Source organism: Peromyscus maniculatus, chromosome 2 (assembly GCF_049852395.1).
Source record: "Peromyscus maniculatus bairdii isolate BWxNUB_F1_BW_parent chromosome 2, HU_Pman_BW_mat_3.1, whole genome shotgun sequence".
Classification (NCBI taxonomy): Eukaryota; Metazoa; Chordata; class Mammalia; order Rodentia; family Cricetidae; genus Peromyscus; species Peromyscus maniculatus.
Genome location: NC_134853.1, coordinates 66,158,361 through 66,181,786, shown reverse-complemented (window position 1 = coordinate 66,181,786; position 23,426 = coordinate 66,158,361). Strand labels below are relative to the sequence as shown.

General features: G+C 49.4%; 1 protein-coding gene across 1 annotated transcript; it reads left to right on the top strand.

Moving 5' to 3' along the window:
* The first annotated feature begins 11,397 nt into the window (after positions 1-11,397).
* Nol6 (nucleolar protein 6) lies at positions 11,398-21,581 on the top strand. The gene is made up of 26 exons (XM_006985943.4): positions 11,398-11,721; positions 12,188-12,388; positions 12,474-12,590; positions 13,471-13,650; positions 13,901-14,069; positions 14,309-14,443; positions 14,532-14,695; positions 14,778-14,898; positions 15,107-15,165; positions 15,246-15,347; positions 15,516-15,631; positions 15,733-15,910; positions 16,038-16,160; positions 16,394-16,542; positions 16,677-16,752; positions 16,967-17,107; positions 17,241-17,358; positions 17,433-17,587; positions 17,692-17,855; positions 18,129-18,281; positions 18,417-18,514; positions 19,249-19,373; positions 19,494-19,583; positions 19,897-20,091; positions 20,196-20,297; positions 20,454-21,581. Exons 1-26 carry the CDS (start codon positions 11,668-11,670, stop codon positions 20,601-20,603), a joined length of 3,435 nt encoding a protein of 1,144 aa, XP_006986005.2. The 5' UTR covers positions 11,398-11,667; the 3' UTR covers positions 20,604-21,581.
* The last annotated feature ends 1,845 nt before the right edge of the window (positions 21,582-23,426 follow it).

Below are 23,426 nucleotides of genomic sequence, written 5' to 3'. Positions count from 1 at the left end.
ATCTCATACCCAGGAAAGTGACCCAACATCACCTGGAAGTATATACTTGCCAATACTGATGTGTTACTTACTATTAACTGAAGCTCAGGTTTTAGTCATATTTTCTTTGTTTTTATCTAGTGTCATTTTCCTATTGGGGGAGGAGGTGAGTTTGAGACAGGGTTTCTTTGTGTCACCCTGTATGTCCTAGGACTTGCTCTGTAGACCAGGCTGACCTTGAATTCAGAGATTAGTGTCATTTTTCTATTTCTACATCCCATCCATTCTTAACTAGTACAGTGTCTTAGACTTTTCTTCCTTTTGATGACTTTGACACTTTTTTCTTTTTCTTTTCTTTTTTTTTTTTTTTTTTTTTTTTTTTGGTTTTTTGAGACAGGGTTTCTCTGCGTAGCTTTGTGCCTTTCCTGGGACTCACTTGGTAGCCCAGGCTGGCCTCAAACTCACAGAGATCCGTCTGGCTCTGCCTCCTGAGTGCTGGGATTAAAGGCATGCGCCACCACCGCCTGGCGACTTTGACACTTTTAAAGAATATTGGGGGCCTGGGACTGGAGATATGGCTCAGAGCACTGACTCCTCATCCAGTGGACCTGGGTTCAATTCCCAGCACCCACATGGCAGCTCACAACTCTCTCTAACTCCAAACCCTGGCACCCTCATACATACATACAGGCAAAACCACCAATGCACATAAAATAAATAAATGTTTAAAAATTAAAAAAGAAATATGGGGAGGAGGCTGAAGAGATGGCTCAGAGGTAAAGAGCACTGGTTGCTGTTCCAGAGGACCCTGGTTCAATTCCCAGCACTCACATGGCAGCTCACAACTGTGTATAACTTCAGTTCCAGGGGATCAGACACCCTCACACAGACACACATGCAGGCAAAACACCAGCGCACATAAAAAAATCAAAAAGAATCATCAAAAAAGTTTTTTTTAAGAATATTGGTTTTTGCTTTTTAAATTTTATTTATTTGATGTACATGAGCATGAGCGATTTGTCTGCATGTATGTCTGTGCAACATGTGCATTCCTGGTGCTCTCAGAGGTCATAAGAGGGTCAGCTCTCCTGGGACTGCCCTGTGGAGGACTGAAGTTGTGAGCTGCCATGAGGGTGCAGGCACTTGAACCTAGGTCCTCTCAAAGAGCAACGAGTACTTTTGACGGCTGAGTCATCTCTCCAGCCCTGCTTTTATTTCTTATTTCCTATGGTGGTGCTGATGATCAAAACCAGGGCTTCTGTCCTGGCTAGTTTTATGTCCATTTGACACAAGCTAGAGTCGTCTGAAAGGAGGGAACCTCAATTGAGAAAATGCCTCCATAAGATCCAGCTGCAGGGCATTTTCTTAATTTGTGATTCAGGGGGAAGGGCCCAGCCCATGGTGGGTGATGCCATCCCTGGGCTGGTGGTCCTAAGTTCTGTAAGAAAGTAAGCTGAGGAAGCCAGTCAGTAAAGAGCACTCCTCAGCTCCTGCCTCCAGGTTCCTGCCCTGTTTGAGTTCCTACCCTCACTGCTTTTGAGGATGAACTGTGAGTGAAATAAACCCTTTCCTCCCTAAGTTGCTTGTGGTCCTGGTGTTTCATCACAGCAATAGTGACGCTAACTAAGGCAGCCTCCAAACTAAGGAAGCTTTCTACATCTGAGATATAGCCCTCAGGCATTTGTTTCTTTCCCTTTTTTTTTTTTTTAAGGATTTCATCTTTATTATTATTTTACAGTGTGTGTGGGGGGTCCTACATGGAGGTAGAGGACAAACTTTGTGGAGTGGATTCTCTCCCTCCACGATGTGAGTCTTGGGGATCAAACTCAGTCCCCAGGCTTGGCACCAAGTGCCTTTACCTACTGAGCCATCTCTTGCTGACCTTCTTTTACTTCTGGGAGGACAGGATTTTACTTTGTAAACCAGGCTGACTTCAACTAGCAGTCTCTGCCTCAGTCTCCAGAATGGTTTTTTTTTTTTTAATAGGGGTAGGCCACCACACTTATCTAGATCAAGTATTTAGTAGACAACCCCTCAAAATTGGGATTTGTGATGTTCTTCTAGTAAGTAAGACTGTTGGGTTTACTTTTTTTGTTTTTGTTTTGTTTTGTTTTGTTTTGCTGAAGAGAATGATCACAGAGGTAAAATACCATTTGCACCACATCATACGAAGGGCATGTAATAGAACAACATGATTAGCCTTGTTGATGTTGACCTTGGTCACCTGGCTGAGGTAGTACATCAAGTCTCTCCACTGTATAGTTACTCTGCTTCCCCACCCCTTCTTTACTGCGTTGTTTGGGAGGAAGTCACTGTACAAAAATCCACTTAATGAGCCATTCATGTATTTATTTATGGGCAGAGTATGTTATTGCTGCATTGTCTAAGCTGACTTATAACGCAGTATGTAGCCCAAGCTGGCCTAAGACTTGTGAGCCTCCTGTTTCTGCCTGCCTGATTCTGGGGTTACAGGCATGTGCCACCACCAAGCACAACTCTTCCACCCCACACAGAGCTAAGACATCAGTACTTTAAAGCATCATTCTTTCATCCCAAGGTCATCTTTAGCTATATAGTTAAACCCAGCCACGGTGACCTAAGACCCTGTCTCAAAATATTTTTTAAAGGATAATTGATGGGCCCAATCCTGTCTAGGTCATGTGACCAAGTTCTACCACTGGAATTAGAACTCCCCTCAAGGAAAACTATCCTAATTAAAGCATCCTCTCCTCTCCGAATGATGACATATGCCTAGCTCTAGCTTCCTTCCCTTTCATATCATTTTCAGGACAAGAAGATTGTTGACCTAGAAACCTGGGAGATGATGTTGACACCTTTAATAGCACAGCTGTGAGTAGACAAATAGGCAGAAAGATCACCTTCAAAGCATTTCACCCCCCCACACACAGTCACCAGAGCCCCACCCTGACCTATAGGCTTATAGATCCTTGGCCGAACCCATTGAAACCTACACCTGTATTCCTAGGCTCAAGTCAACTCACGAACTTATACACTGTGTATCTACTCTGGGCACAGTCCTAAGTTAGAAAGCTGGCATCCTCTTCTTGTCTTAATGGGCTTTATCTCCAGTCTCTCCACTGTCAGGATAGAAGTCCAATCCCACCAAACTAGCTCCTGTCTTCCTCTAGCCAGTCAAGACATTGTCTTTTAGTAAACTGCAACTGTTTCTTCTTCATCTCTGTATCTCAACAAAAGCACCATGTCTGATACAAAGTAGATACTTGGTGTTTGGGGTTTTTGTTACTTTATTATTATTACATTTATTTATTTTGTATGAGGGACCACATGCAACACCAGAGTGGGATGTGGCGGTCAGAGAACAACTTGCAAAAATAGGCTCTCGCCTGGCGGTGGTGGCTCACGCCTTTAATCCCAGCACTTGGGAGGCAGAGGCAGGCAGATCTCTGTGAGTTCAAGGCCAGCCTGGACTAGAGTGAGTTACAGGAAAGGCACAAAGCTACACAGAGAAACCCTGTCTTGAAAAACCAAAAAAAAAAAAAGAATAGGCTCTCTCCTTTCACCGTGTGGCTCTCATGGGATGGAACTCCAGTCATCACCTCGGCAACCCTTTGATCCATCCCGCCATCCCGTTTGTTTGCATTCTGAGGCAGGGTCTCCTATGTAGCTCATGCCACTTAAGTATTTGTTTTCAAAGACCACAAAACTGGGCAGCCCAGTCTGTAATTTTAGTACTGAATGGCAAGGCTGAAGCAGGAGGTCCAGCATTTGGGTAGCTAAGGCAGGAGGATCACCTAGAGTTGGAGCTGTCTAGTGAGTACCAGGTCAACCAGGGCTACACAGCAAGATTCTGTCTCAACACACACATTCACACACAGGGGAGGGGGGAGGGAGAAGAGAGGAGAGAGAGAGAGTCAGAGCCAAGAAGATAATCAGTATCACAAAATAACACATTGAGCCCCACCTTCCACCGCCATGGCTATGCCGTCTCTGGCACATAGTCGGTATTCCAGGCAACAAAATCCATAATCATATTTTTCTAATGTTTGTCACATTATTAGGTTATGAAATAAAAGCTGACAGACCTAGTAATGCAGAGAGATGGAAGAGATGGAGGCAGGGGAACCCAAGTTCAAAGTCAGCTAGAGTCAGTTCAAGATCAGTCTGGGCAAGTTGGCCCGATGTCAAAATAGAAAGTCTGGGAATATATAGCTCAGTGGTAGAGCACTTGTGCAACATGGAAGGCCCTGGGCTCATGGCCTGGTACTGAGAAACACAACCACCACAACAAAAATGCCAGAAATGACAACATTCTCTGTTTCATAATGGCAGGAACAGACTTGAACTGATTGATGGGTGCCCTCTTGTGGTCAAGAAAACAAAATACCAACCCACAGTCTAAGGCATCACCTGGTATATGCCAAGCAGGAACTTCTGTAGAGTCCATTAATTTTTTTTTTTTCAAATGAGTACAGACATACTCTAAACAGAGGGAGAAGTGTTTCATTTGGGATATTTAAATTTTTTGCACCCCTTCCCTGATATTTAAATTTTTAAAACAGTTTCCAGTATCCCCAGCTGGCCCTGAACTAGCTGAAAATGACCTTGAACTTGTTATTCCCCTGCCTCCACCACTGCTTACTTGTTGGAATTAAAGGTTCGCGCTGATGTGCCCATTTTAGGAAATTAAATTGTGGTATTTTTTTTTTTTTTTTTTTTTTTTTGGTTTTTCGAGACAGGGTTTCTCTTGTGTAGCTTTGCGCCTTTCCTGGAACTCACTTGGTAGCCCAGGCTGGCCTCGAACTCACAGAGATCCGCCTGGCTCTGCCTCCCGAGTGCTGGGATTAAAGGCGTGCGCCACCACCGCCCGGCTTAAATTGTGGTTTTTAAAAATTTTTTTTTTTAGATAAGGTCTAAGTATGCCAGGCTGGCTTTAAACTTGGTATGTTGTAGCATGAATCTTAAAGAGTCTTATTAATAAAATCAAACCTGAGGCCATTTATTGGGGTGAAGGCTGGAAGATCAGAGAGAGAACAAGCCACAGCTACCTCACTTCACCAATTCCTCAACTGATCCTGTTTCCTCAGACTGGAAGCTTCTGTGTCCTCATCCCAATGGCTCTCAGTTGAACTGCTGCTTGAAAGCCTGAAAGCTTAACCAGCCAAATGCTTCTAGTTTCTGGTCCTCATGCCTTATATATCTTTCTCTTTCTGCCATCACTCCCTGGGATTAAAGGCTCGCTTTCTGGGATTAAAGGTGTGAGTCACCATGCTTGGCTGTATCCTTGAACACATGGATTTCTGCCTCTGGAATGCTAGGATTAAAGGCGTGTGCTACCACTGCCTATCCTCTCTATGTTTAATATTGTGGCTACTCTGTCTCTGACCCCAGATAAGCTTATCAGGGTGCACAATATTTCAGGGAACACAATACCACCACAGTATGTAGTTGAGGCTGTCCTTGAACTGATCTTCCTGCTTCTCCCTGTCAAGTTATGGGATTTCAGGTGTGTGCCACACATCCCAGCTGTCAATCCTGAATTAAAAGATTGGGTTAGGAATATGCATTCCTAAAAACAACAACAACAAAGAATGAAGGCCTGCATTCAATCCCCACAAAAAATATTTTAAAATTGTATTTTCTTATTTAGTTTTTAGGTGTATTCACCTATTTTTCACTTAATATGTTAACATAAAGCCAGGTGTAGTGAGGCATAAGTGTGGTCCCAGGATTCTGGGAGTGAAGGTAGGATATCAAGAATTTGAGCAGGGCGGTGGTGGTGCACATCTTTAATCCCACCACTCAGGAGGCAGAGTTGTAGCTAGAGTTTTCCTACCTGGCCCACAGTCAGGACAAATCTTTGTCACCCGCCAATCCCACAGACACTCAGACCCAACCAAGTAAACACAGAGACTTATACTGCTTACAAACTGTATGGCTGTGGCAGGCTTCTTGCTAACTGTTCTTATATCTTAAATTAATCCATTTCTATAAATCTATACCTTGCCACATGGCTCATGGCTTACTGGCATCTTCACATGCTGCTTGTCATGGCGGCGGCTGGCAGTGACTCCTTCCTTCCGCCTTCCTGTTCTTTGTTTTCTCCTCTCTGTTAGTTGTGCCTATACTTCCTGCCTAGCCACTGGCCAGTCAGTGTTTTATTTATTGACCAATCAGAGTAATTTGACATACAGACCATCCCACAGCACAGAGTCCTGTGGATCTCTGAGTTCAAGGCCAGCCTGGTCTACAGAGAGAGTCCCAGGACTATATAGAAAAAACCCTGTCTTTTTTTTTTTTCTTTAGATTTATTTTATTATGTATACAGCATGTATGACTGCAGGCCAGAAGAGGGCACTAGATCTCATTACAGGTGGTTGTGAGCCACCATGTGGTTGCTGGGAATTGAACTCAGGACCTTTGGAAGAGCAGTCAGTGCTCTTAACCTCTGAGCCATCTCTCCAGCCCGAAAAACCCTGTCTTAAGTGGGGGAAGGATATCAGTAATTCAAGGCTATCTTAGACTACAAATTGTGTTCAAGTTCGTGTATCCCAAGACTGACTTGAGATACAAGAAACCCTGTCTCAGCCAGGTGGTAGTAGTGCACACCTTTAATCCCAGCACTTGGGAGGTAGAGGCAGGTGGATCTCTGAGTTCAAGGTCAGTCTGGTCTACAGCGTGAGTTCCAGGACAGCTGGAGCTGTTATACAGAGAAACCCTGTCTTGAAAAATACATACACAGAGACTAGAGAGATAGGTGAGTGGTTAAGACCCAAGCTCACTCAGTTCTTTAGTACTGGTTTTGCAGAGGATCTGAGTTCAGCTCCCAGCACTCACATCAGGCTGCTCAACTGCCTGTTACTCCAGCTCCAAGGAATCTGATGCCTCTGGCCTTGGCAAGTACCTAAACTCATACATTAAAAAAAGTAAATCTTTAAAAATGAAAAGATATGGGCTGGAGAAATGACTCACTGGTTAAGAGCACTGACTGCTCTTCCAGAGGATCTGAGTTCAGTTCCCAGCACCCACATGGCAGCTAAAAACTGTCTGTAATGCCAGTTCCAGAGGACCCAAAACCCATGGCAAAACACTAATGCACATAAAATAAAAATTACCAAAAAAAAGTTTAAAAAATGAAGAGATATATATGTCATACTTGAACAGTGCTACTAGGAACCACAATCATCCACTAATAACTAACAATTGTTAAGCACCTATATGTAATAGGTTGTTGTGGGATAATCTTTTTGTAGACTGTGAAGATATATTTCTTCCAAGGCACCTTCTGATTGGTTGAATAAAGAACTGAATGACCAATAGCTAGGCAGGAGAGGATAGGCAGGACTTCTGGGCAGAGATAGAAACTCTTTGAAAAAGGAAGGTGGAATTCGCCAGCCAGACACTGAGGAAATGGGACATACTGTACAGAAGAAAAGTAACAAGCCACACGACAAAATACAGATTAATATAAATGGGTTAATTTAAGTTATAAGAGCTAGTGTGAACAAGCCTAAGCTAAGGCCAAGCTTTTGCAATTTATAAGAAGTCTCTGTGTCATTATTTGGAAGCTGATGGTCCAAAGAAAGTCCACCTACAATAGGTTCTTCACATACAGCATCTCAGTTAAACTTCACAAAATGCATTACATCCATTCATTTTACTGATGTTAAATAACAAGCTACCCAAGGTCACTCAATTAGCAAATGGCAGAACCTCAGATTAGCCTCAATCATCCCACTTCATCAATTATCCTGGAGGAGGAAAGGGGTCTTTCTTGCTGTGTAGCACAGGTTGGCCTTGAACTCAAGATTTTCCTGTGTCAGCCTCCACAGTGCTAAGATTACAGGTATGCTCCATGACACCCAGCTTCAACCACCCCATTTCAGTGAGACTGCTATTAACTGCCTTGCTTGTAATGTTCTTAGTGTAATATGTTGACAGCAATCTGTGTACATCACAGCACCACCCACATACTGAGGTTGTTTACTTCTTCCTCCCAGTCATCAAGATGCTCTCAAGAAAGCCATTCATCCTTTCTTTCATTCAACAAATAGATGGGGAGTGCCTCTTGCATGACAGGCTCTGTGCTAATTGCCAGGAATACAGCGATGAATCAGACAGATTTCCTGGGTGGCACGTATCTATAATCTCAACTCTCTCGGAAGGTGGAGACAGGAAAGATAAGAAACTTATGGCCAGTCGCAGCTATGTACTGAGTTTAAGACCATTCTGGGTTACTCAAAAAGAAAGGAAGGAAGGCAGAAAAGAAGGCTGCAAGCAGTCAAGTAAGCAAACAAACAAGTCATCTTAAGGCACTGGCTCTCCACCAAGCCTAAGGGAAAGAGAGAACCAACTCCTGCAAGACCTCCTCCACACGTGTGTCATAGAACAAAATAAATGGGAAAAATTAAAAACAAACAAGACATAAAGGATTGATTTGTGCCATTATGTGGCTAGCTAATGGTATTCTAATGGTTGAAACAGAAATAGACACAAACAAGCAGTTACAATGTGGCAACACCTGAGAGATAGTTCCAGGTCATCCTCAGCACCACAACAAATGTGCAGCCAACTTGGGCTACATGAAACATTGTCTCAAAAAGAACAGCAAACACACACACACACACACACACACACACACACACACACACACACACACACACACACACACAACCCAAATGTGTCTACCATGTTAGAGGCCCTGCACTGTAAACAAACAAACAAACTTGACAGCCTGGTCTATGTAGCAAGTTCTAGACCAGCCAAGGCTTCATAATGAGCACCTATCTGAGAGAGAGAGAGAGAGAGAGAGAGAGAGAGAGAGAGAGAGAGACAGAGACAGAGACAGAGACAGAGACAGAGACAGAGACACAGAGACAGAGACAGAGACAGAGAGACAGAAAAGGGCAATAAAAACACCAGATATGGTGGGGAATGCCTGTAGTTCCAGCTACTTGAAGTGGCTGAGGCAGGAATCCCTCTTAGGTCTATAAGTCTAACATCCAAGACCAGCTTAGGCAGTGAAGAAAGAAAAAAAAAAAGGTAGGGAAAGATGCAGTTACAAATGAGAGCAGGAAAGGTAGGAGGATTGGAAGAGACGAGACAAAAATGTGTGAGTTTGTGAAGTTATATATAACCAGATAGAAGGGACTAACTTGTGAAATAGAAAGGGAAGAACATTCGTCCAGGTTTCTGGCTTATGGTCAAGACGTAAGAAACTCTCTATCCTAGACACCAAGTACAGGGCTTGACATTTCTTCTATATCTATCATTATTTTTACAATAATTTTAACTCAGGGTCTCTTAACTGAAAAGTGCAAACTCTATCACAAAGCTCAGGCACATACTCCTTTTATTTTATTCTTCAAGATTTACTTACAGGTGGCTGGAGAGATGGATTAGTGGTTAAAAGCACTTACTACCTTTGAGAGTAGCTGGGCTCTTTCCCCAGCACCTACACAGGGGCTCACAACTGCCTGTAACTCCACTTCTAGGAATCCAATACCCTCTTTAGGCCTCCAAGGGTTCCTGCACACACGGTACATAGAAACTCTCCCAGGAACAAACACATGCATACACAAAAATAAATTTAAAAGATTTACTTTTTTGTTTGTTTGTTTTGTAAAGACAGGGTTTGGAGCCTGTCCTGGAACACACTCTGTAGACCAGGATGGCCTTGAACTCACAGAGATCCACCTGTCTCTGCCTCCCAAATGCTAGGGTTAAATGCGTGCCCCACCACTGCCCAGCTTAAAAGATTTACTTTCAAAACTGGAGAGAAGGCTTAGCAGCTAAGAGCTCTGGCTGCTTTTCTACAGAAACTGGTTCAATTCCCAGCACCTACATTTTGACTCACAACCATCTGTTTCCCCAGTTCCAGGGGATCCAATGAGTTCACCTGGCCTCCACTAGCACCATACATACATGGTGCACAGATATACTGGAAGAATATGTATATGCCTATACATATAAAATAAAATAAAATTACTTGCATGGCCTATGTCTCTAATCTCACCAGTCAGGAGGCAGGTGGATCTCTGTGATTTCCGGAGCATCCAGGGTTACATAGTGAGACACTGTCAAAAAATATATATATATTTATTTACATGTAGGTATGTGTACCATGGGAGTGTCTGGTGCCAAAGGAGGGCACCTGATTTCCTAGAACTGGAGTTACAGCAGTAGTGAGCCTCAGTGCTGTGTGGTTCTGTGAACCAAACCCAGGTCTTCCGCATGAGCAGCAAGTGCTTTTAACCCCTCAGCCATGTCTCCAGGGGTAGAATTCTTTTTGTTGTTGTTTCTAAATTTTTTTCTCCCTTAATTCTCTCTCTCTCTCTCTCTCTCTCTCTCTCTCTCTCTCTCTCTCCCCCCTCCCTCCCTCCCTCCCTCTGCGTGTGTGTGTGTGTGTGTGTGTGTGTGTGTGTGAGGAATACAGGTATCACACTAACAAATGTGGAGGTTGGAGGACAACTTGCAGGAGTCAGTTCTCTCCTTCCACCACGTGGGTCCCAGGGCATAGAGGCAGGTGCTTTTACCACTGTGAGGTCTCATATGCCTGAGGTGCCAACTCTTGACCTCCTTGCCTACCTGTCACTCCCCTCTGCTCTACCGTATTTATTTATCTTACAATGTAGTCCTGGCTGGCCTGAAACTCCCTACATAGGCTAGGCTGGCCTTGAACTCAGAGATCTGCCTGCTTCTGTCCCCTGAGTGCATCTATTCCTCCACTGGAGTTCTGGGATTAAAAATATGGGTTACCATGTCCAATTTATTTTATTTATTGAAACAGGGTATCATTATATAGCCCTGGCTGGTTTGGAATCCCTGTGTAGACCAGTCTAATCTTGAGCTCAAAGAGATCTGCCTGCCTCTGCCTCCTAAGTGCTAGGATTAAAGGCATGGACTATCACACGTAGCCTAGGCAGCCTAGATCAGAGGTCTTAAAAGGCAGATGCCAAAGTGCAATTTTGAGAGTTTCCCTCATAGTAGTTCAGGCTCAGCCTCGTGAATGGGATTTCTGGGATGGGCCTTCATGCCCCATTCCAATTGGTTTTGTAAAATAATATGTTAATAAAGGTAAAGTAAATCTGGTGAAATATTAACACTGAATGAAGATGAAAAGTATTTAGAAATTCACTGTTACGATGACTCTGTGTTTAAACATTTAGTGTTTGAATTGTTGTATTTTAAGAAGGAAAAGCTGGAGAGAAGCTATGTTAGAATTCTAGATACTTGAATTAACCCTGGCTGTGAAAACAGAAAAAACAAATTCAAGATATAGTTTAGAGGTAGAAATCACATGACTTGCTCATAGGCACATAAGTTAGATGCTGAGAACCACTACCATAAACAGACAAAAAAAGAAAAAAAACAACAACCCACCGGAAGCCAAAGCAAGCCCCACCCTTCCCTTCTCGGAGAGGGAAGTGAGGAAAGAACGCGGCCAGCTGGACTCACACGCGCTTCCGGTCTAGTGTCGCGAAGAGGCTGTAAATTCGAGGACCTCCCGTGGTCCCTCCCACAGTGGGCGGACCCCTGCGAACAACTGACCAATAGTGAGCGAGACGGCGCGCACTAGCCCAATGGTCCTGCAGTGGGTGGAGCCTGTGGCTGGAGTTTGGGCCCCGGAGTTGGCGTTTCGGCCCACGTGGGAGCTGCGCGGTAGATCCGGCTTGAATCCCGAGTGCGGGAGAGTGGTCTGCCGTGGAGATGGGGCCGGCCCCCGCCGGAGAGCAGCTACGCGGAGCAGCAGGGGAGCCAGAGGTCGGTTGATCTCAGTAGGCGGAAGAGAGTCTCAAAATGTGCTTTCTCGGCTACGGAGCCTGAGATAGGCAGGCCTGACAGCTAGCTTGTGAGGGACTTCAGGGTGGCCCATTCTGGAGGAACCGTTTGGAAGCCAGGCCTGGCAAGATCTGAATAGAGCAGGGGTGGAGGTGATACTTAAGAAGCCGCAAGCCTGTCTCAGCAGAGGCTTTGTGGGGTCTGAAAACACCAGGGCTTTGGGGCACTGCTTAAGGCGGTGAGCAGTAAACTGCTTCAGCCAGGTCCACGCAGGACAGCAGGCTTGTGCTGTCAGACTCATCCCGATGATGGACATCCCGGGTTTTATAAAATATGATGCCCACTGAAAGGGAGGACCTGGGGTAGGTGAATACTTTCCCCAAAACCTTTAGACGGCTGAGGTAGAGACCCACGATTTCATGTTGGCTTTTCCTTCTCGGGGCCATAGGTTTTGGGACTTGCCCTAGAAGGCGTGAGCAAGGAGAAAGGGACCTCAAGAAAGCGTGCAAAAGCAGAGCCACCTGCGGAAGGCCTGCTGCAGCCAGTGAAGCTCAGTCGGGCAGACCTGTACAAGGAGCCTACAAATGAGGAGCTGAACCGCCTGCGGGAGACTGAGACCTTGTTCCACTCCAGCTTGCTTCGTTTACAGGTACTTGGGTGACCAGGGCACAGGTTAGAGGGGCTTACTTGGGGGTCCTGAGGCTGACAGGTTCTCCCCTTTCCCTCTCTGACAGGTGGAGGAGTTACTGAAGGAAGTGAGACTCTCAGAGAAGAAGAAAGAGAAGATTGATGCTTTCCTGAAGGAGGTCAAGCAGCGGATCCAGAGAGTCCCCTCAGTCCCTGAGACAGAGGTGAGACAGGTGGCCTGGGGAACAGCGAGGCACCTGACACAGTTTGCTGTTCTCCCAAGGGAGTGGGGTGCCGGGGAAATCGTTGTCACAGCAACAAAACTGAACCAGGTCACCAGCCATCCATGTATTCATCACTCAACCACTATATGTATGTCTTGTACAAATTTTATAGGATTTTGTTTGTTTGAACAGGGTCTTACGGAGCCCTGGCTGGCCTTGAACTCCTAGTAGTCCTGCCACAGCTCCCAAGCACTGAGATTGAGGGCCTGAGCCACATTTTGGTTTTTAACACAGGGTCTTGACTCTGTAACCCATGTTGTCCTCAGACTGGTGGCAGACCTACTTTAGGCTCTGAGTGCCGGGACTGTAGCTGTGAACCTTTGCTTCCAACCAAAAATGGATTGGTTGTTTGTTTTGTTTTGTTTTGTTTTTTGAGACAGTGTTTATGTGGTCCTGGCTGCCCTGGAACTCACTCTGTAGACCAGGTGACCTCGAACTCAGAGATCTGCCTGCCTCTACCTCCGAGTGCTGGGACTAAAGGCGTGTGCCACCACCGCCCAGCATGGATATTTTTATTTCATGTATTTATTTATTGGGACAGGGTCTTGTATAGTCGAGGCTGGCCTTGAACTTGATTAATATATAGTCAAGGGAAACCTTGAACTTCTGATCTTCCTGCCTTCCCAGATGCTGAAAATGGGTAATAATAGAATTAAATCATGGTGGCTTAAATATTTTTGTGAGTCAAGTTGCCTTCATGGAGAAGATGTTTATGAAAGGTTGAGAGTTAGTTTTTAACATACTGGTATGTTGTCTACTAGACATCAGGGGTTTGTGAGGAAGGCAGTAGAATCCATGTGTTTCCTCTCTGTCCTTACAGCTCACTGACCAGTCATGGCTGCCAGCTGGGGTTCGAGTGCCTCTACACCAGGTGCCCTATGCTGTGAAGGGTTCCTTCTGCTTCCTGCCTCCATCCCAGATCACTGTTGTGGGCAGCTACCTTCTGGGTACTTGTATCCGACCAGATATCAATGTGGATGTGGCACTGACCATGCCCAGGGTAAGGCCCATGGTTTGGGGGACATAGAGGTCCACCACCACTCTAAGATGTAGCTAAGGGAGCCGTTGTCCAGTTCCTGCCCCTTTGGGACTTTGTGCTCTTTGTCTGGAAATGGGATATGTTGCTCCTGTTGGTTTAGGCATTCCTGAGTCGCTGAAGAGGTCCCGGACCTAAGCCTCGCTTCAACCTAGCCGCTAGCTCTGTAAGCACTTAGGTGTCTGGCTTCTCTCTTCTTCCCTGCCTCCTCCAGGAAATCTTACAGGACAAAGATGGGCTGAACCAGCGCTATTTCCGCAAGCGAGCCCTTTACCTGGCTCACTTAGCTGACCACCTGGCCCAGGACCCACTCTTCGGCAGTGTTTGCTTCTCTTACGCCAGGGGCTGCCACCTGAAGCCCTCCCTGCTGCTGCGGCCACGTGGTGGGGGTCACACACGGGGTTTAGTGCTCAGTGTGGGGTGGGGTGGCAGGTCTGGAGGGTGGGGTCACAAGGACAGACGGTCTAGAGGTGTAGAAATGGAAGTCTCAAGGCCAAGGTGGGAGGCATTGGTCTCCAATTCCAAGACGGGAAGTTATGGGTCTCCAGGTGTGAAGGGGTGGTAAGGGGATCCCTCTGGTCCCAGGAGTTGTAGAATGTCAATATTCCTTGTCTCTACCCAGGGAAGGATGAGCGCCTGGTTACTGTACGCCTGCACCCATGCCCTCCTCTGGACTTCTTCCGACCTTGCCGCCTGCTGCCAACCAAGAACAACGTGCGTTCTGCCTGGTACCGAGGGCACAGTGCTCCAGAGAGCGGTAAGTGGCCACTGGTGTTGGAATGTGTTGGTGGACAGGGGTTTGGTGGAGGCCTCGTTCCTCACAGCCTCTATTTTTTTCTTGACAGCCAACCCAGAACCTCCTACACCCCACTATAACACATGGATCCTGCAGGATACAGCTCTTGAGTCTCAAATGCACCTGCTGTCAAGCGTGCTGGGCTCTGCCCAGGGGCTGAAGGATGGTGTAGCGCTTCTGAAGGTTTGGCTGAGGCAGCGGGAGCTGGACAAGGTGAGTTGGGGGGTAGCCCGGTCTCCTCACCTCATTGTGTGATGGGCTGCTTCTGAGCTCAGTTCTGTCACGTCTCTTTCAGGGCCTGGGTGGATTCAATGGCTTCCTTATTTCCATGCTGGTTGCCTTCCTGGTGTCTAAACACAAGATCCATGTTACCATGAGCAGCTACCAGGTCCTGAGAAGTGTCTTGCAGTTTCTGGGTAAGGCGGCTGGACTGGAGAGGCCAGGGGTTCCTTATCCCAGGGATCCTCTCATTCCTCCAGAGCTTGTTCCTTGTCACCAAAGATGAGAAAACGGTCTGAGACATGCAGGTGTAGCCACCCAGGCTGAGGGAGGGAGGGAGGGCTCACTATGGCGGGGTCCCAGGAAGAACCTTCTAACACACCTACCTTCTCTGGTTCACTCTAGCCAGTACAGATCTGACGGTCAATGGGATCAGTTTATCTCCCAGTTCAGATCCCTCCTTGGTGAGTTGGGGAAGGGCAGGTCTGTGCCAGGAGGCCTGAAGGTAAACTTGAGCCCTGATTGGCTTTTCTCTGCCTCCCAGCCAGTCCTGGCTGACTTCCACCAGGTTTTCCCAGTTGTGTTCCTGGACTCTACAGGCCGCCTCAACCTCTGTGCTGATGTTACAGCTCCCACTTACAAGCAGGTACCAAGGGGCTTCTGTTCCTCTATTCTCCAGAGGACCCAGTTCAGACACTGTTCCTTTGTCAGTACCAAAGCCTCAGACACTCCTCTCCAAAGAAGCAAGGTTAGATGTGGCGCTTTCAGCCAATGAGGGTTACAGCCGTGGTCCCTCCTTTACCCTGTGGCCCAGGTGCAGCACGAGGCACAGCTGTCCATGGCCTTGCTGGACAGCAGAGCTGACGATGGATTTCAGCTGCTGTTGATGACTCCCAAACCCATGATCCGGGCTTTCGACCACATTGTCCAGTGAGTTTGGGGTGATGCAGGGTGTGGGTCATTGAGGAGGAGGAGGAGGAGTCAAGGACCTAGTGGGTCCTGATTGGTCCCTTTTGTCCTCTTCCCTCCAGTCTCCGCCCACTGAGTCGTCTGCAGGCCGCATGTCACCGGCTAAAGCTTTGGCCAGAGCTGCAGGACAATGGTGGGGACTACGTTTCAGCAGCTTTGGGCCCACTAACCACGATTCTGGAGCAGGGTCTGGGGTCCCGGCTGCACCTTCTGGCTCACTCTCGGCCCCCAGTCCCAGAGGTGAGACCATGTAGAATGGAGAGTTTGTGGGGTCCCAAGGGACACAAAAGACAGGCTGCCTGGCTGGTTAGTTTTTAGATCATGCAGGGGACTTTGGGGTTGAACTCAACCTTTTTATACTCGACAGTGGGATATCAACCAAGATCCACCGAAGCACAAGGACTCTGGGACCCTGACCCTGGGACTGCTCCTCCGGCCTGAGGGACTGACCAGTGTTCTTGATCTTGGTCCTGAGGCTGACCAGCCTGAGGTGTGGAACCCCAGCCTGTCCATGGGGAGGAGTGGGTGGGCCATCCTCATGCTAGCCAAGTTGAGGCCTGTCACATGGAGGTTTCTGAGTCAACCTGTATCTTACTTGAATGCCTAGAACTGAGCTTAGGGCTTTGAGCATGTTATAAGGCAAGTACTCTACCACTGTGCTACAGCCCAGCTCAGTCTTTCTTTCCTGATCTTTCCTCCTCCTGTCCTTTGCTTCTCCCCTAGGCTGCTGACTTCCGTCAGTTCTGGGGACCCCGCTCAGAACTTAGACGGTTCCAGGATGGAGCCATCCGGGAAGCTGTGGTCTGGGAGGCAGCCTCGATGTCTGAGAAGCGCCTTATTCCTCACCAGGTGGTCACCCACCTCTTGGCCCTGTGAGTGTTAGCATCTTTCATGCCAGGAGGCTGTTGTGGTCAGGTGGGGCAGCCATGATGCTCATTTTTGATGAAAAATCAATTTTGATTTTTGAGGGGCATAGCCCCTGATGCTCATTGTATCTGTCCTTCAGCCATGCTGACATCCCAGATACCTGTGTCCACTATGTGGGCGGATTCCTCGATGCATTGATCCAGCGCCCAAAAGAGGTAAGAGCCTGGGCTCTGAAGTGAGTGGTTGTGGAGTAACGCCTCCTGGCGAGCCTGGAAAGAGCCCTTTTCTACCATGGCTAGGCTGTGTCTTCTTGTGTCCAGCAGGGGGTGCACTGGCCCTGCAGTAGCCTGAGTCCTTGCAGGATCCTGGGTGGTGCTGGGGTTTTGTAAGACCCAGACTTCTTCCTGAGTGTCGTCTTCTCTTCGTCAGATCTCCAGCACAGGTGAAGAGGCCCTGGCGCTGGCTGTCCGTTGCTATGACGACCTCAGCCGCCTGCTGTGGGGACTGGAGGGTCTCCCGCTCACCGTGTCCGCTGTCCAGGGGGCTCACCCAGTACTGCGCTATACAGAGGTGAGGTGGGGAGTCCTTTCCGGTTGGTGCCTCCCCTCACCCCTCTGTTCCGGTCACTCAGCGCCCCTCCCTTTTACCTCCTGTCTCTGGGCTCCCCTCCCTGTGACAGTTACCGCCCTCGTTTCTTCCACAGGTCTTCCCTCCAGCCCCAGTTCAGCCGGCCTGTTCCTTCTATAAGCATCTCCAGGAGCGGGCCTCGTTGCTGCCCCGGCTGGACAAGCCCTGCCCGGCCTATGTGGAGCCTATGACGGGTAAGAGGGGGTTGGGGAGGGGGTGGGGGAGGCGGCAGGCGGAGGATTCGATCTCTCACCCTTCTCTCCTTCAGTGGTTTGTCACCTGGAGGGCAGTGGGCAGTGGCCTCAGGATGCGGAGGCTGTGCGGCGGGTGCGAGCCGCCTTCCAGCTGCGCCTGGCGGAAGTGTTGACGCAGCAGCATAGGCTGCAGTGCCGTGCCACCGCCACACACACGGACGTCCTCAAGGTCAGGCTGGCGGGGTGGACATCACAAAGACCGGGCTCCGGGGACGCAGGCAACGGAGCACCCCCGAGTTCTGACATCACTTCCTTCGCCACGTCTTCCCACAGGACGGGTTTGTGTTCAGAATCCGGGTGGCCTATCAACGGGAGCCCCAGATCCTGAGGGAGGTCCGGAGCCCCGAGGGGATGGTCTCCATGAGAGACACACCTGCCTCCCTCCGCCTTGAGAGAGACACCAAGCTGTTGCCCCTGCTCACCAGTGCCCTGCATGGGTAAGGCTACGTGCATAAGCTCTTCTTGGATGGAGGCCTTCTGCTGCCCCCATTCTGCCCTCCTGCCTCCAGACTCGGAGAGAGAGGCCAGATAGCATAGTACCTCAGCTGTCAAATGGTAATGCGTTAGCAGCAGTCTCCCAGATATCTGCCAGGAGAACCTCCGATAACGTATGTCACGTTAGGGCAGAGGCTGAGTGACTGGCAGCGGGGCTGACATGCTGTTTGGGGCTCTGAGTCCCTGGCTCTCAATGCCATTCCCGCCTCTCCCAGACTCCAGCAGCAGCACCCAGCCTTCTCAGCTGTGGCTCGCCTGGCCAAGCGGTGGGTGCGTGCCCAGCTTTTGGGTGAGGGATTCACGGATGAGAGCCTGGATCTGGTGGCTGCTGCCCTCTTCCTGCACCCTGAGCCCTTCACCCCTCCCAGGTAATTCCTTCAACATGTCCCTTACCCAGGAAGTTGTCCTTCCTGATGCAGTTCTTACTCCCAGTCTACAAAGGGATTATGGGAAGCTTGGTGGGGACATCAGGCCTCTGATTCTTTCCTGCTCTGTCTACTCAGCTCCCCTCAGGTTGGTTTTCTTCGGTTCCTTTATCTGGTATCTACCTTTGATTGGAAGAACAACCCTCTCATTGTCAACCTCAACAGTGAACTGACTGGTAAGTGGTAGGACTCAGATCAGACCGCTGGAAGAACTTCCCCTCTATGGGTGGCACACAGTAAGACCGAAGGGGTCTGCCTGGAATTCTGTCAGGGAAGCCTCCCGCACCCAAGCGTCTAAGCTACTGTCTGTCTTGGGGAAGAAAACTGTCAGGAGGAAGAGGCCCATATTAAGTCTGGCTTAGAGAGCTTGGCCCATGTGGTGGTCCATGACAAAATGGACTGGGGTGGTGAGCATGCCACCCAGGGGGCTGTGGAGAGAGGGAGAGCAGAGGAAGGCTTCTTGAATACTAGGTGAGAGGTCTTGTGTGCAGGGGCGGAGGAGGGTGGCAGGAAGTGAGACTAGGTGCCCACACCTTGCGGGTGGGATTGTTGATTTCCCATTGTAATCTTAGGAGCTCTGGGTCTCAGAGAACAGGGTGTCGGGTTCCTAATTCTCCAGGTGTGTGAGAGCCCAGGATGAGGGGGGCCTTGGGCAGGCCTCAGCTTGTGTAAGTCAGAGACTAGTCTGGGGGTGATAAGCAGTGGAAAACTCTGCCTCTGGGCTGAAGCCGGGAGATTAACACCCCACCCCTTTAAGGCCCGTGGGGTGTCCCTTTTGTAACCTTTGTCCTTTAGGAGAGGGGTATTGGAAAATCCCTGTGATGGGCAGTTGCTGCTTACACCGTGGGAGGTCCTGGGGCAGTAAAGGTCTTTTGGGGGAGGCTGACGCCGTATCCCCTGTCATCTCTAGCTGAGGAGCAGGTAGAGATTCGAAGTAGTTTCCTGGCAGCTCGGACCCAACTCCCAGTCATGGTCATCATTACTCCCCAGGACCGCAGAAGCTCTGTGTGGACGCAGGATAGACCTTCTGCCCAGGTTCAACCCCATACCTGTCCCTAAATTTTATTTATTTATTTATTTTTTTTATACTAAGAAGAAAGACCTAGGCCAAGCTAGGAGAAGCATGATCAATCTTGTGACTTTTCTGTGTCCCAGATCCTTCAGCAGCTGGTGATCCTGGCCGCTGAGGCCCTCCCTGTCCTAGAGAAGCAGCTGATGGATCCCCGGGGTCCTGGGGACATTAGGGTAAGCATCAGACTCAGGGTAACTCCTAGGGCCACAAGTCCATAGTTCAAGGGCTTCTCGGGATCCCCAGTTGCTCTCTTTGGTGAGACCTAATACAGAGAAGGCTTTGAAGCTGCCGTGGTGCCTGGCAGAGGTGGAGCCTGGTGGGAATCCTGGCCATCCTTTCACCTTCTGCTTCTGGACTCCAGCTGGCCCTCGCTGCTCCCCTCTGGGGGCTTTGCTGTTCTCCCCTCCCTGGGGGCACACAAGCCCATGTGTGATGGCCAGAGGCATGGGAACGAGGTCGTGGAGGGGTGACTGAAAGGTTCCTTAGACAGCGTTCCGGCCACCCTTCGACATGTACGACGTGCTGATCCACCTGAGTCCCCGCCACATTCCGCGACACCGTCAAGCTGTGGACCCTCCAGCGGCTTCCTTCTCCCGTGGTCTGCTCAGTGAGCCAGGGCCTTCATCTCTGATGCCCGTCCTGGGCTATGATCCCCCTCAGCTCTATCTGGCACAGCTCCGGGTAGGTTCTAAAGGACTGGTCGGCCTAGGGAGTGTTCAGTGGAGCCAGAGCCGTGGAGGTCCTAGGTGCCTAACGTAATCTTGTTTGTCTTCTGTCCTTTCTAGGAGGCCTTTGAAGATCTGGCACTTTTCTTCTATGATCAGCATGGTGGGGAGGTGATCGGTGTCCTCTGGAAGCCCGCCAGCTTCCAGCCCCAGCCCTTTAAGGTATGCTGACCAGTGACTGTCACGTGAGTAGCATTTCTGTGTGGCCCTGGGTCAGATATGTGTAGGCTCATATATCCGTCTACACTGCCCCCAACCTTGCGTCTCAGTGTGGGCCTTTGTGATGCTTCAACTCAGTTTTTTTCTCTGATTCTTCAGGCCTCCAACATAAAGGGACGCATGGTAGTGTCTCGAGGTGGGGAGCTTGTGATGGTGCCCAACATAGAGGCAATCTTGGAGGACTTTGCTGTGTTGGGTGAAGGCCTGGTACAGGCTGTAGAGGCCCGAAGCGAGAAGTGGACTGTGTGATTCCAGCTTTGTGACAAGCAGTAGGTGGACTGTGGGATTTGGACCTCTGGAGCAACATGTCAGTGGGCGGCCACTGCCACAGGGACCCCTACTGGCCCGAACACTGATCATCCCAGAGAAGGCCCTGCCCGATTGTTCAGTCTGGTGCTTTAGCACTGGGCCAGGCGCCATGGTGTCCTGTGTCCGCTAGACCTAACCAGTCAGATTCTCAGAAGAGGAACCAGCTCCGAGGGAACTGAATCCACAAGCTCCATCTGCCTGTTCTGTCGGTCCTGAGTCAGCCTGAACTGTTTTTCTCTCCATCTTCATCTTCCTGAAATAGCTGAAGCTGTGATGAAGGCCAGGTCCTCTTCCCACTGGCGGGACACACGTGCCCAGATAGCAATGTGCCTCTCAGGCCTTCAGATAGGACCCCAAAGAAGTTGTGTCCCTTCCCGAGGGTCACAGCACCAGCACTGAACAGTGGAAAGGGGCCTGTGTGTGTGTGAGTAGAACCCATTGACAGCACAGTGCCGTCCTGTGTTAACGCTACTGCCTCCCAGCACAGTAACAGTGGGGAAAGACAGGCCACCGGGCCTCCGTGTGTGGAGTTGAGGGTCCTCCGGTCCGGAAGGAACGCATAAAGTGCTGGGTGCTGCCGCCCGGCCTCTCCGTGTGGGTCCGGCTCCCATTCCTGTGCTGCACACCTGCTCTCCAGGAGCTCGGAGGGAGGCAGGCTGCTGCCTCTCGGCCTGCCCCACACCCTCTGCAGCCGCTCCCTGCTTCCCTCCCCTAATCCTGGCTGGTTTTTAGAGTCAGCTCAAATAGCACCCCTCCTAGACCCTGCCCTCACCCCGGCCTGAGGTGTTCTTTCCCTCTTGTGAGCTGTGGCTGCCACTGCTCCTGGCTGAGTTCACTTGGCAGGCGTGCATACCAGTGCGCACCGTCTATTGTCTTGAACTCTGATTTAAAATGAAATTGCTTAACGCTTTCCGGGCACCTGACTCGTCTTTTCTCATGGTTTTAGCCTGCTCTGTGAGAGAGCTAGCTCTGTGAGGACAGAGCATGCTGTACACACATGACTGGGTGCTCCTCGTGGCACCAAGGACGGGGCTCAGGGAGAAGACAGACATGTGTCAAAGGAGCACCCAGCCCAGGCAGGGGGAGGCCAGGGCCACCACCAGAAGGTCACAAGGAGTCAGAACCTGCGGACTGTGCCTGCAGCAGGCGAGTGGTGAAAGAGCCGCAGACTGGGCAGCGGCGGCCACACCTTTAATCCCGGTACTCGGGAGGCGGAGGCAGGCCAATCTGAGTTCAAGGCCCGCCTGGGCTACAGAGTGAGATCCAGGACAGCCAGGGCTGCACAGAGATCCTGTCTCCAACAAACAAACAAAAAACAGGCTGGAGAGACAGCTCAGTAGTTAAGAGCACAGGCTGCTTTTCCAGAGGTCTTGAGTTCAATCCCCAGCATCCATATGGCAGCTCAAACTAGTCCCATGGGCTACAATGCCCTCTTCTGATGTGCAGACATACATAGAGACAAAGCATCCGTGTACATAAAATACATACATAAGTCTTAACAAAAAAAATATGTATATATACACATATATGCATCATACACTGTTACACTGTTAGGTGTTGGCTTCCATATCTTTCCTTAGTCTTTTGAGACAGGGTCCTCTAGCCCATGTTGGCCTTGAACTCACTGTAAAGGTGAGTCTGGTGTTGGATATTCCTGAGTCTCCTGCTTCTATCTCCCAAGTGCTGGGATTATGGGTGTATGTCATCATGCCTTGCTTGACTTCATATTTTATGTGTAGAAGTGTGGTTATATAATCATACCAGCCCTATAAAGGAGGTACTTGGCCAGGCAGCAGTGGTGAACGCCTTTAATCCCAGCACTCAGGAAGCAAAGGCAGGCCCATCTCTGTGAGCTGGAGGCCAACGTGATCTATAGAGGGAGTTCCAGGACAACCAGAGCTACACAGAGAAACCCTGTCTTGGGGGAGGAAAAAGTATTTTTAACACCTTTCTGAATGAGGAATCAGGCTCAGTGCTGGGTGGGACCAGTAGGGCATGGATAACCAGTGAGCTCCACACAATGAGAAGCTGTGTGAAGGAAGGAACTCCGTCTCCATTTTCCTGTCCCTACTGTCCTTAGAGAGCTCGGCCCAGGCTTGAAATTAGCACAGGAAGTTGAATTGGTTGGAGTCTACATCTGTGTTATATAGTTCATTTGTGAAGAAGCATCTGTGTGCTGTAACCTCTTCCCTTATAAAGCCCTGTAGCCCGTGGTCGAGGGTTGACCTTGGCTTGTCTCTGCCCCCTTTGCCCTTGGTTCCTTGGCCTATTTCTGCACAATTCCGCTGTGGGCTCTGAGGAAAATCACGACTGCCTGGCCCTTTTCAAAACTGTTCCGTTTCATCCCCCGGGGTAGCTTCAATCCCTTGTACAAGTCCAGCTCTGGATGGCTCAGTTGGAAGAAAGTGTGGGTAGTGTGCCCTGGAGGGTGGGAGGTCTATGGCGGGTGGGAGGTCTATGGCGGGTGGGAGGTCTATGGCGGGTGGGAGGTCTATGGCGGGTGGCAGGTCTATGGCAGGTGGCAGGTCTATGGTGGGTGGCAGGTCTATGGCGGGTGGCAGGTCTATGGCGGGTTGGACAGTAGTTCCAGGACCCATCAGGAGTTGGGCCTCCCTTTGGCTTGGCTCACTCGTGCGTCTATGGGAGGCATACAACAATAGCTTTGTTGAGTGCCCTCTGCATGCCCAAGTGGCGAAAGAAGAGCAGATCTCAGAAACCCACGGGGCCATACCACTCCTTCTCCCACACTGCTCTTGCCTGAGC

What these genes read in the sequence shown, in the direction of transcription:
- Nol6 (XM_006985943.4), top strand. Translation starts at nt 11,668, where the DNA reads ATGGGGCCGGCCCCCGCCGGAGAGCAGCTACGCGGAGCAGCAGGGGAG. An exon ending in TGATCCAGCGCCCAAAAGAG is followed by an intron (nt 16,753 to 16,966) that starts GTAAGAGCCTGG and finishes TCTCTTCGTCAG; the next exon opens with ATCTCCAGCACAGGTGAAGA. An exon ending in CCTCAACAGTGAACTGACTG is followed by an intron (nt 18,515 to 19,248) that starts GTAAGTGGTAGG and finishes TGTCATCTCTAG; the next exon opens with CTGAGGAGCAGGTAGAGATT.